At 49.2% G+C, this 10,126-nt stretch overlaps 1 protein-coding gene across 1 annotated transcript; it reads right to left on the bottom strand.

The window, feature by feature from the left end:
- Positions 1–304: 304 nt before the first annotated feature.
- On the bottom strand, positions 305–9,349 carry TNFSF14 (TNF superfamily member 14). Its single transcript, XM_055003870.1, has 4 exons — positions 9,137–9,349; positions 6,240–6,276; positions 3,471–3,512; positions 305–1,357 (listed from the first exon to the last, which is right to left on the bottom strand). Exons 1-4 carry the CDS (start codon positions 9,347–9,349, stop codon positions 945–947), a joined length of 705 nt encoding a protein of 234 aa, XP_054859845.1. The 3' UTR covers positions 305–944.
- Positions 9,350–10,126: the final 777 nt, after the last annotated feature.

Here is a 10,126-nt window from a genome sequence, read left to right as displayed (position 1 = left end):
AGGGGCAACTCCCTGCAGGAGGTGGTGCCCCTGGTACCACATGCGCATGCACAAAGTGCGCGCACATTCCTGGGACTGCACAATGACATCCCTTTAGGTCAGCTGGAACAAGGAGGGAGTGTTTTAAAGTTTAAATCGCCCTCATTGAAAATGGTCACAGGGCCGGTGTCCCTGCCCCCTGATCTCCAGACAGAGGGGAGTTTAGATCGCCCTCTGCACTGTTGGCACAGAGGGCGATCTAAACTCCCCTCTGTCTGGAGATCAGGGGTGGGGCCACTGGCCATGTGACCATTTTCAAGAGGTGCCGGAACTCCGTTCCGCCGCGTTCCAGCTGAAAAAAAGCCCTGATGCCATCTTCAGTAGACTTACACCATTGAAGTCAATAAGCTTAAAAGGGTGTAACTCTGCTTAGGATGGCAGTCTTACAGGCGGTCCTATACTCATTCCTTTGTTTCAAGATCCCACCCAACTGGTTTGGCCGGCTTTTCAGGTTGGAAAAGCCAGAGGTGGCCCCTAGAACAGCGGCCAACACAGCTACAACACATATGGATATACACGTTTGGGAGCGATTGTTGTCAGTGGACATAATAAGTAACAAATGATTTGCTTTGGGGGGGAATGTTGTGGTTTGTGAAAGTTTGAGAGCTTATCCATGTAAGCACTCGCACAGCTCTTTGGAAAAAGAGAAAAGAAAAAGTGCAAGAATACTCATTCCCCCAAAGCCACGTCCTATCATTTTATATTATTTTTCACTATGGACAGCAAGTGCATTCCCTGTCCTACCTCTTAGTAGGAGTAAACAGGCCTCTCTCCCCTCTGTCAGCAAATGTCCTCCTCTCCTTCCTTATAATTATCAAGTTGCCAAAGTAGAATTACAGTGAAGGCCCACCGCCATTCCCGTGGCTCCCTGGGAAACTGCTGTCTGCTCGTAGTCCGAGCCTCCTTCAAATCATGAAGGTGCCGAAGTATGTCCACGTCCCGTCCTTGACTCTCACCAGCTGTATCTCTGAGACCTTGACATAGACTTCCTCCTTCTCCTCCAGCTGCACCGTCCCAGCCAGGAAGCTGTTCTTCCGCCAGACGTCAGTGCTGCAGTAGGGAATCATGCTGGTCAGAAGCGGAATCTCCTTTGGATACCGAGGAGTCCTCTTGTAAACGCGGTGGGTGACAAACGTGCTCTTCTGCTGCACGGCTGAGCAGCTTGCGTGCTCCAAGGTTACCTTGGAATAGATGTAGTAGTGTCCAGGCTTCCTGCAGATAAGGGAGCCCTCCTTGTAGTCCATCTCCTGGAGGAAGGACACGCCGTGTCTGTACTCCCACTGCAGAGTGTCGTTTCCAGTCGCAGTAAAGGAAGCACCTAGAAGACACAGCCACCTTCCTCTTCAGCATTGTCTGAAGCAGGGCAGGACTTGGTTGGGGAAAGGCAGGGAGTTTACTGCTCTCACCAGAGGAACTGAAACGGACACCGGGGCTGTTGGCTGAGGCTACTACAGCTGTGGCCATCATTGCTGTGGCCAAGCACAGCAGGACCACTTTGCAGTTTCCTCCAGGGCTCTTGAAACAGCCCAGCACACGATCGCTCCACACGCTCCTTGCCGCAGCTGCTTGATGTCAGAGATGCCTCAGCTGGGACCTATTTTTCAGAAAGGGGGTGTATTCCTGTTGCCCTTTCCCACATAGGGATCCCACTCCTCCAGTGGGGGTGGAAGATTTCCCACTTTCACCTTCTGCCCCCCCGCCCCCGCTTACCTGGCAGAGGAAGGCAGGGGAATGGCCCTCACAGGCGTGCTCCCAGGACGGTGCGGCGACATCATTGACGTCATCATGCCATCCTGGGAACATTCCCGTGCTGTGCTGCAGGCCGATTTGGGCCCCAAACGGGCCAAACTGAGCCTGTTTGAGGCCCAAATTGGCCTGCTGTGAAGCAGGTGTGCCCCCTGCAGCTGCACGGTGACGTCACTGGAAGTGACGTCATCATGCAGTCACAAGACTGCAAGAAGGAGGTGAGGGCAAGGTCTCCCCCACTCTCGCCAGGAGGGTAAGGGGATCTGTAACCCTATTCCCAATCCAGGGGCTAGCTTCTGGGAAAGGAAGAAGCAACATGACAGACAGATTCGTTCTCTTCTTCCACCATCAAGAAACTCCAGCAGCGGTGGGGAGAGAGAATATTTTGCTAGCACTTCGTCCTGACCAGTTTGGGGCTTTGGAACAGCTACTTGGAGCGGAGGCCATCTCTGCCTAAAGCTCTGCTGGGCGCCCTCAGCAATGTCAGTGAGTTCAACCTCACTTTTCCGGGCAGAGTGAGGTTTAGCACCTTGACACCAATTGTTTATGGTAACAGAGATATTTAATGAGGAAGCTTACATGACTGGAGAGAGGGCAATTGCGTGCTAACGACAAAGCTGGTGGGAGGAGGACACAGTGCTCTCGCTTCTGAGAAGAAGACAGTAACGGCCTCAGAAGAGCATTTTGGGGACATGCGAGGAAATGACACACAGGGCCTGATGCGAGTCAGGACATGAATGCTCAACAAGACTCGTCAAATGTTAGAACGGGGACTAAACTTTTGAAAACCTTTTAAAATAGGGTGGCCAGGTCCCCTTAGCCTCCCAACAGAGTGGGGCGGGGGGGGCAGCACTTATCTGTATCTTCTTCTTGCGCTCATGTTTTGCACGAGCATGCTCCGGGCCCGGCATGATGGCATCACTTTCGGGAGTGACGTCTTTGTGCAGTCCCCAGAAGAGCATCTGGGCTTTGCACTGGGCCAATTTCGGCCCCCAAACTGGCCCAGCACAAAGCCCAGGAGCACTCCCGGGCCCTGCGCGATGATGTTACTCCTGGGAGTGATGTCATCACACCATACCAGGAGTGTACACTGGGAGGCCAGTTTGCATACTCCCCCCTGCCTCTGGCCAGGTGCGTGATGGCGGGGGGAGGAGGCTGGAAGTGGGAAATCCCCTGCCCCCACTGGAGGAATGGCAACTCAGGCTGTTTTCCCATGTCTTAAAAACAACACCCCACTCACGGAACATTGGCGGCTCCTTTTGTGCAATTTCTGATGTCACCATTACCAAAACAGAGGCAGGCAGTTATGATTCCATTTGTCAGAAATGGTGCTAAAGGAGCCACCAGCGTTCCGTGAGTGGGGCGCTATTTTTAAGACATGGAGAAAGCCGCTATTTTAAAATGTCCTTGTTGGCATCCGTGGTTCCAAACAGTGTAAGGGGGAAGTAGGGGCATCATGCTTCCCTTCCAAGTTTCCTTCACACAGAAAACTAGTGGGTCAATAGAATTGTTCTAGACTGGCTTTCTAGTTTTCTATAAGCGTGGAATTGTTTACACAGAGGACAGCACCCAGTCCTGTAAAGGACATGTGCGTTCTGGCCTCAAGCTTCTCACCTCAATGTGAACTAGACATGGGTGTGCTGATTCCAGGCTTAGGTTTGGGCTTAACGGGGATGCTTTCTTACCTGTCAGGTGAGCTCCAGGCTTTTCAGAATGAGGCTTGTGATCTGTTAAAGCAAATCCGACAACAATGAGTTTTCCTAGATGCTCCCTTGTCCACACGCATCTTCAAGCAACACAGATAACAACAACAACATTTGATTTATATACCGCCCTTCAGGACAACTTAATGTCTGCCCTGAGTGGTTTACAAAGTGTGTTATTATTATCCTCACAACAATCACCCTGTGAGGTGGGTGAGGCTGAGAGAGCTCTGAGAGAGCTGTGACTGACCCAAGGTCACCCAGCTGGCTTCAAGTGGAGGAGCGAGGAATCAAACCTGAGTCCCTCTGCTCTTTAACTTCTACACCAAACTGGCTCTTCAATTGCAACTGAACTTTTGGTGGTAAACCACCATTGTCAGTGCTGTTCATATGCTGCGGTTCTTTGGGAGCATGAAAATGTGGCAGTGGGTGAAGAATTTGGCTTTGTCTCAGATTCAGTTTTTAAATATGAGTTTCTAGTCCTCAGGGCAGAGGCCCCCAACCTTTTTGAGCCTGCAGGTACATTTGGAATTCTAACACAGTGTGGTGTGCATGCCACAAAATGGCTGCCACAGCTTACCTTCAGTCACACACTGGCCCCACCCACTTTCCCAAAAAACTGGGCAGGCACTAGGAAAGGTGGCAGCGGGCATAATTGCGCCCACTGGGGACCCCTGCCTTAGGGCTACAAATATGAACCTGAGAGTGCTGGCTGAAAACTCAGAAACTAGCAAGTTTCTGGTTTCTGGGGGAGGGGATAGTTCAGGGGCAGCTCTGCTAGGAAGCTTCAGTGTCAGGGCCCCGAAACCTGGAGGGGCCCTGAAGTAGCTTTTTTAAAAATGAGTAAATTTGTCAACAAAATTGATAGTTTTTTAAAGTATTTGTTATTAAAATAAGGCTATTTTAGTGACAGAATCATAAGCCAATGGGTTGAAGTACTTAATATTGACCTTAGAATATGCTCTAATACCCATTTCTTATGACCTCAAAATGTCCCTGTAATTGGTCAAATTTCAAAATTTTCTTGGGGGCTTGCAACCCCCAAACCCCCAGCTGTACGGGCTTGCTGAGCTCACCAGAATCTATTCATAGCCTACATTTGGGCAGCTGGGTCCCTGAATCCTTTGTCGATGCACGGCTTATATAGCCCCTCCTGACCACCCTGTTCTCCCCCATTTGGGCCTCAAGGTCCTTGCAGAGGCAGCAAAGCCCTTTGGACCTTGTTGAGAAGGGGGCCCCATAACAGTTCAAGCTTCAGGGTCCCAAAAATGTAAGTCTGCCACTTAGGGTTGCCAGCTCCAAGTTGGGAAATTCCTGGAGATCTGGGGGGTGAAACGTGGAGAAACCTGGAGAAAGTGGGGTTTGGGGAGGGAAAGGACCTTGGCATGGCATAATTCCATAGAGTCCACCCCCCAAAGTAGCCATTTTCTCCAGGTGAATTGATCTCTATGGCCTGGAGACCAGTTGTAATTCCGGGAGATCTCCAGCCACTACCTGGAGGCTGGCAACCCTACCGCCACCGGAGTGGTGGACGTTGTGCTTTCCTATCACTAAGCCAGGAGAAATCACACAAAATAGAAAACAATAAAAGACAGATTACACAATGTAAGAAAAAAAAATCTACTTTTGTTCATTTTGCATAACGGGTTAGCGAATTGTGCTTTATCACAGGAAGCTGGATTTCCTTGACACAGAATTTCAGTTTCAGGTGCGAAACAGGCACAGAAAGAGGGGAATCCACAGACAGTCTGGAGCCAGACCTGAAATTAGCTGTTCAGAAACCCACCCAAGGACTGAACTGCTAGACTAAAGCAAGACTCTTTGGGAAGAGTTGCAGTGAATTCCCACAAGGGAAGTTAAGATGAGACACTGCAGGATTTCAAAACTGCAAAATTAAAATTAAAATAAACTTTTAAAATTTAAAATTTAAATCAGAAGTTTGTTTTCAAAGAGGTCTAGATCAAGTTCAGCAACTAGCGCACAGACCCTGGGATCGGCTGCAGCAGCTGCAATCCCTTTGGGATTAGTTAGTGGACTGCTCCTAGTGCAAGCAGGGAGTTGTCGTTGATTGTTGTGCTCTTCCCACACACACGTGTCTGGTGCAGCTGGGGGTACTGCCGCCCATTCCTCCACCTTTGCCAGTGGCCGTTATTCCTGAGGATCAGGTGGGACTAAGGCATTTTGGTGCCCCTGATGGAAAGCCACCGTGGCACCCTCTCCCCCTCTCCGTGGCATGGATGCAGTCAGTGGGAATTTCTCCTGCATAAACTTGATTGAAATTATCGGGGTGGGGGGCATAGTATAGCCTGATCTCATCAGATCTTGGAAGCCCGGGGAACCACCGAGGAATTTTCTGCCAAGGAAGGCAATGCCAAGCTACCTCTGCCCCTCACTGGCCTTGAAAGCCCCTTGCCGAGATTGCCAGAAGTCTGTTGCAATTTCACGGCACATAGGCACATACATGAGAGGTCTTGCTCAGCTCCTTTTCAATTCTGTTGCAGGATGAGTGCAGGAGAGCTCCCCAGTGCACTGGCCCACCCAGTTAGCTCTACCCATCTCACCCATATAAGGCCCCTTAACAGAAGGGGCTACTTGTCATCGTGCCTGCTCTGGCATAGGAGAGTGGAAAAAACGGCTGGCACGCTAGACCGTTGTTTTATCTGACGAGAGGGCATGGACTCTAAAGGCCCTGGAATGCCAGGACAGATTCTGTATCTCCTAGACTCAGGTTAAAGTAGAAAGCAAGCCTACCTTGGATAAGCCGGTCATGGGACGCTTCTGCTCCTCTCTAAAGAAAGAAAATTCAAAAGTCAATTCTCAGGAGTAACCAGAAGCGTTTGAAGAAGTATCTGAAGAAGGGAGCCCTGACTCTCAAAAGCTTACACCCTGAAAATCTGGTTGGTCTTGAAAGTACCATGGGGCTGAAGTCCTGCTGTTCTAGGAGTATTTGGTCATTTTTAATCTTAGACCTGTCTTCTTGTGAGTAAACGACGTTGCTCCAGCATCCTATCTATAGCAGGTATGACAGACATGTGGGGTTTTGTCCCTGTTTTACATACCCGCGGTGGGGAAACCAAAAAATCAGCCTCTACATACTTTTCTGGAAAACCAGGAGCATGAACTGCAGAAGGCAGCATGCATTTCAAAAGGTCTTGTGCTGGAGAACTTCCCAGGATGCTGTATTTGAACCCCTAGCCATAGGAGATGCTCCTGGCAACATAGGGCTCAGGGTCTTCAAATCCTCATCGCTTGAAGTCATGCCAGCAGCATCTACGCTCTCAGGTGTACACTAAGGGTGGAAATACACATTATGAAGGACCTGGAGACACTCAAGTGAACCTCATTTCACGTGTGTCTGTCGTCCCTCCCCCCCCTCCAACTTCCCATGCACTCATTTGGACAGTCACACTTCCATTTGCTCCGTGTGAGCACATTCATGAATTTGATATTGTTGATAAGGAAATTCTCTGTTTAAAACTGCCAAATTCCATTTCCCCCACCTTCCTCATCCATTCATTGAAATGCAGGTCTTGATACTTTCTCACACCTTAAAGAAATGCAAATTGGCAAGTCAAAGAAGCCGTCCATCCTCTGCAAAAACAGAGCTGAATTGGAGCTCTGCCCTCCCGACTCTCACTTGCAAATGCAGTCACACCAAGGGAGCTCCCATGAAAGCGGCATCCACGTTTGCTGAGCACAATGCAGCCTATACGTGAATTGAGGACCATGCATAAAATCCTGCACTTGAGTGTCCCCAGGTACTTCATAACATGTATTTCCACTCTGTCTTGCAACAGAAGTCTCCACGTGGGGAACATTTCCTGAGGCTTCCTTTCCCGGTAATCTCTTTGATCCTGGCTTGCTAGGGACATTTGCTGCTGAGCAGATTCCAGAGATTTCACTGGTTAGATAAAAATATGCAGTGAAATCTTCAATACGGTCAACATTTTTTTGTGACACTGAGAGATCTCTGTCTTTTGGTGCTACACCTCTGAAGATGCCAGTCACAGCTGCTGGAGAAACGTCAGGAACTACAATGGCAAGACCACGGCTATACAGCTCAGAAAATCCACAACAACCATCGTTCTCTGGCTGTGAAAGCCTTCGACAATACAACATTTTTTTTTGTTTGGAGTGGACATAATACTGTGTTACCCAGAGGAAGTGTCCATAAGACAGAAAGAAATGGAATTGCTTTCTCAGCTGTACAGAAAGCAGGACAAATTTTCCCCGCTTCAGACGTTTCAGCATCTTCCAGCCAAAAGGAGTCCCAAAGACATTGGCCGTTTCCAGACGGCTTACCGGCCCCCAGAACGTCGCGCCACGTTGCGGAGAAAACTCGCGCGAGAAAACGCAATATTTTGCGTTTTCTCCGAAACGTGGCGCGACGTTCCGGGGGCCAGTAAGCCGTCTGGAAATGGCCATTGTCTTGCCAGGAAGTGTCTGAAATCCTTGGGCTGAGATTGGCTTCTCCTCTTTTCACTGTTCTCCCTCTTGTGCAAGGACAAACCAAAGTTAAGATAAAGATTCATCTTTTATCTCTGTGCCAGTAAACTTCTGCAAGTCAGAAGACACTAGAGTAGGGCCAGTTTTAAAAGGTACCATCTTTTAGTCCCATTATCTTAATTGAAAAGACAACTGGCTTTTCTCTCTAAACCCTTCAGCTGAACTGTTTGGAAGAAAAGCTACATGGCAGGGGGAGTCAACAACTTTTGATAATTAAAGAGACAAACCGTGTCAGAATTCAGAGCAAAAGGTCAACAAAGTGCCGGTATGACAAAGCCCAGTTACATAACTGAAGCCATACATCACTTGTAACGGACACGTTCATTAATAATCCACGAAATTTCCTTAGCCCAAACACTGGTGGTTGTGAGTCCTTTCTTAGGACAAGATCTCACTGTAAGTAATAAATAGATCCAGAAGCACCCTGCGAGGTTGTTTTTGTACACTGGTATAAATCTGCACATGGTTTGCATTTGGCAACTGTTCACTTCTATCATTTCCCTTTCAGTAAATCATCTCGAAGAGGCCATTTATAGCATCCCACAGACCTGTCCATATACCGTAACTTAAAGATTTCATTTTCTTTTCAAAGATCCATATTTGGTTCCATACCGTGCCACATTTAGCTCTAGAGCCGTAAGTGGCAGACCTCTGCAACAAGGATGTAGTGAAGAACCAGCTATATTTCCCTTCTACCTGATGAAGAGAAACTAGTATCTTGAAGATTAACATGATCATATTCCGACAGAAATTATTCCTACGAAACCTATTTGCCTCGCAGTCCTTGGATGCAAGCACCCTCTGATGAGGATAGTGCCAAGAACTGCGACCCCATACCCCTTTCCAAATGGAGTTATCACAGGGAAGGAAGGCATGGGTCAAGCCCTTCTCTACTGTGCCTCATCCCACACAAGGGCCCTTGTAGGTGTTATTTATCATTGTATTTTGATTCTTGAGAGCTGCTTAGGTGACAAGCAGAGTCAAATATAATTACAACACACACACACACACAGCCACTCATTCCAGGCCCTTCCATCCAAGGCTGCTCATTCTCCCGTGCACACACAAAGAAAGAAACCCCCATGGCGACCTTCATGGCTGGCAGGGGTCCTTTCTCCCACTCCCCTGGTATGAACTATGACCTGTGCCGTCGCTTGGTCCAGTTCCTTGCGAAAGCGGATCAGGAAATAAGCTTGGATGGCTAAGCCAGCCAGGGCTAGCAGTACCAGCATCCCCAGGAACAGTTGGCCGTACTGCCGTGTCTTCTGGCTCCTCGGCACAGGTGGTACAAAGGGGACATCCCTTGGTGGCCCCTCCACCACAAACACAGACGGGTACCTGGCTGAGGCTTCCATGGCGCTGTCCTTCAGTGGCCTGGAACTGGGACACTTGGGGCGGTGAGCGTGACGGGAGGTTGAATAAATAGGCCTGCTACTGCTCTGCGGCCCGAGTTTTGTAGCAGATGAGAGTGCTACGCCCACTTCCCTGGAGAGGAAACCACAGGCTTACCCAACTGGCCTGTACACATGAGAGCTCTGCGCTTGCCTGGGTGGGCTGGGACTTCCTCGGGGGAAACCACTCCTCTTGGGCCTTTCCTGGGTGGGCGTACGTGGCTTCCTGGTAGATCTCTAGGCTCCTGTCCTATCTTGCACTCCCACGCATGTGGCGATGAAAAGGAAAACGGGGGGGGGGCATCCTTGCCCCCACTGGGACTTTCACCCACTCGTCTGTTCTCAGAACACTCTAGGTGGAAATGGAGCCCACCACGGTCCATGGGAAGGCAAACATTTTTGACTGGATTGTACAGGGGAGCAGGGGGTCCTTTTCAGTCCCCGCAGGATACTGCCGTCGTCTAGAAAAGCGTACTTCAAATCTGCAGAATTCAAATCCCTGGTGGGTCGACTCTCAGAGAAAGCATCTGCAAAAAAATGGAGAATTAAAAACAGAACTCGATGCCTAGGAAAGTGGTATTCAGGACATTTTCACACTGACCACAGGAAACATAATCACAGGAAGCATAATCAACAACAGTTTGTATTTACCTATAAATACAATCCAACAGAACTGGCATGCATATGCTATGAGCTTTCTGGTCCATTGGTCTGGCCACTTCCGTCATTTTGTAAAAAAAA

The sequence above is a fragment of the Eublepharis macularius genome, chromosome 19 (assembly GCF_028583425.1).
Source record: "Eublepharis macularius isolate TG4126 chromosome 19, MPM_Emac_v1.0, whole genome shotgun sequence".
In the NCBI taxonomy this organism is placed as follows: Eukaryota; Metazoa; Chordata; class Lepidosauria; order Squamata; family Eublepharidae; genus Eublepharis; species Eublepharis macularius.
Note: the sequence above shows the minus strand (reverse complement) of the source record. Positions and strands in the feature narration are given on the sequence as shown.

Excerpts from the sequence above, each read along its gene's own strand:
- TNFSF14 (XM_055003870.1), bottom strand. The coding sequence starts at position 9,349 with ATGGAAGCCTCAGCCAGGTACCCGTCTGTGTTTGTGGTGGAGGGGCCA. Across the intron at positions 6,277-9,136 it reads TGGACCAAGCGACGGCACAG|AGAGGAGCAGAAGCGTCCCA; the intron begins GTCATAGTTCAT and ends TTCTTTCTTTAG. Across the intron at positions 1,358-3,470 it reads GCCTGGAGCTCACCTGACAG|GTGCTTCCTTTACTGCGACT; the intron begins GTAAGAAAGCAT and ends TGTGTCTTCTAG.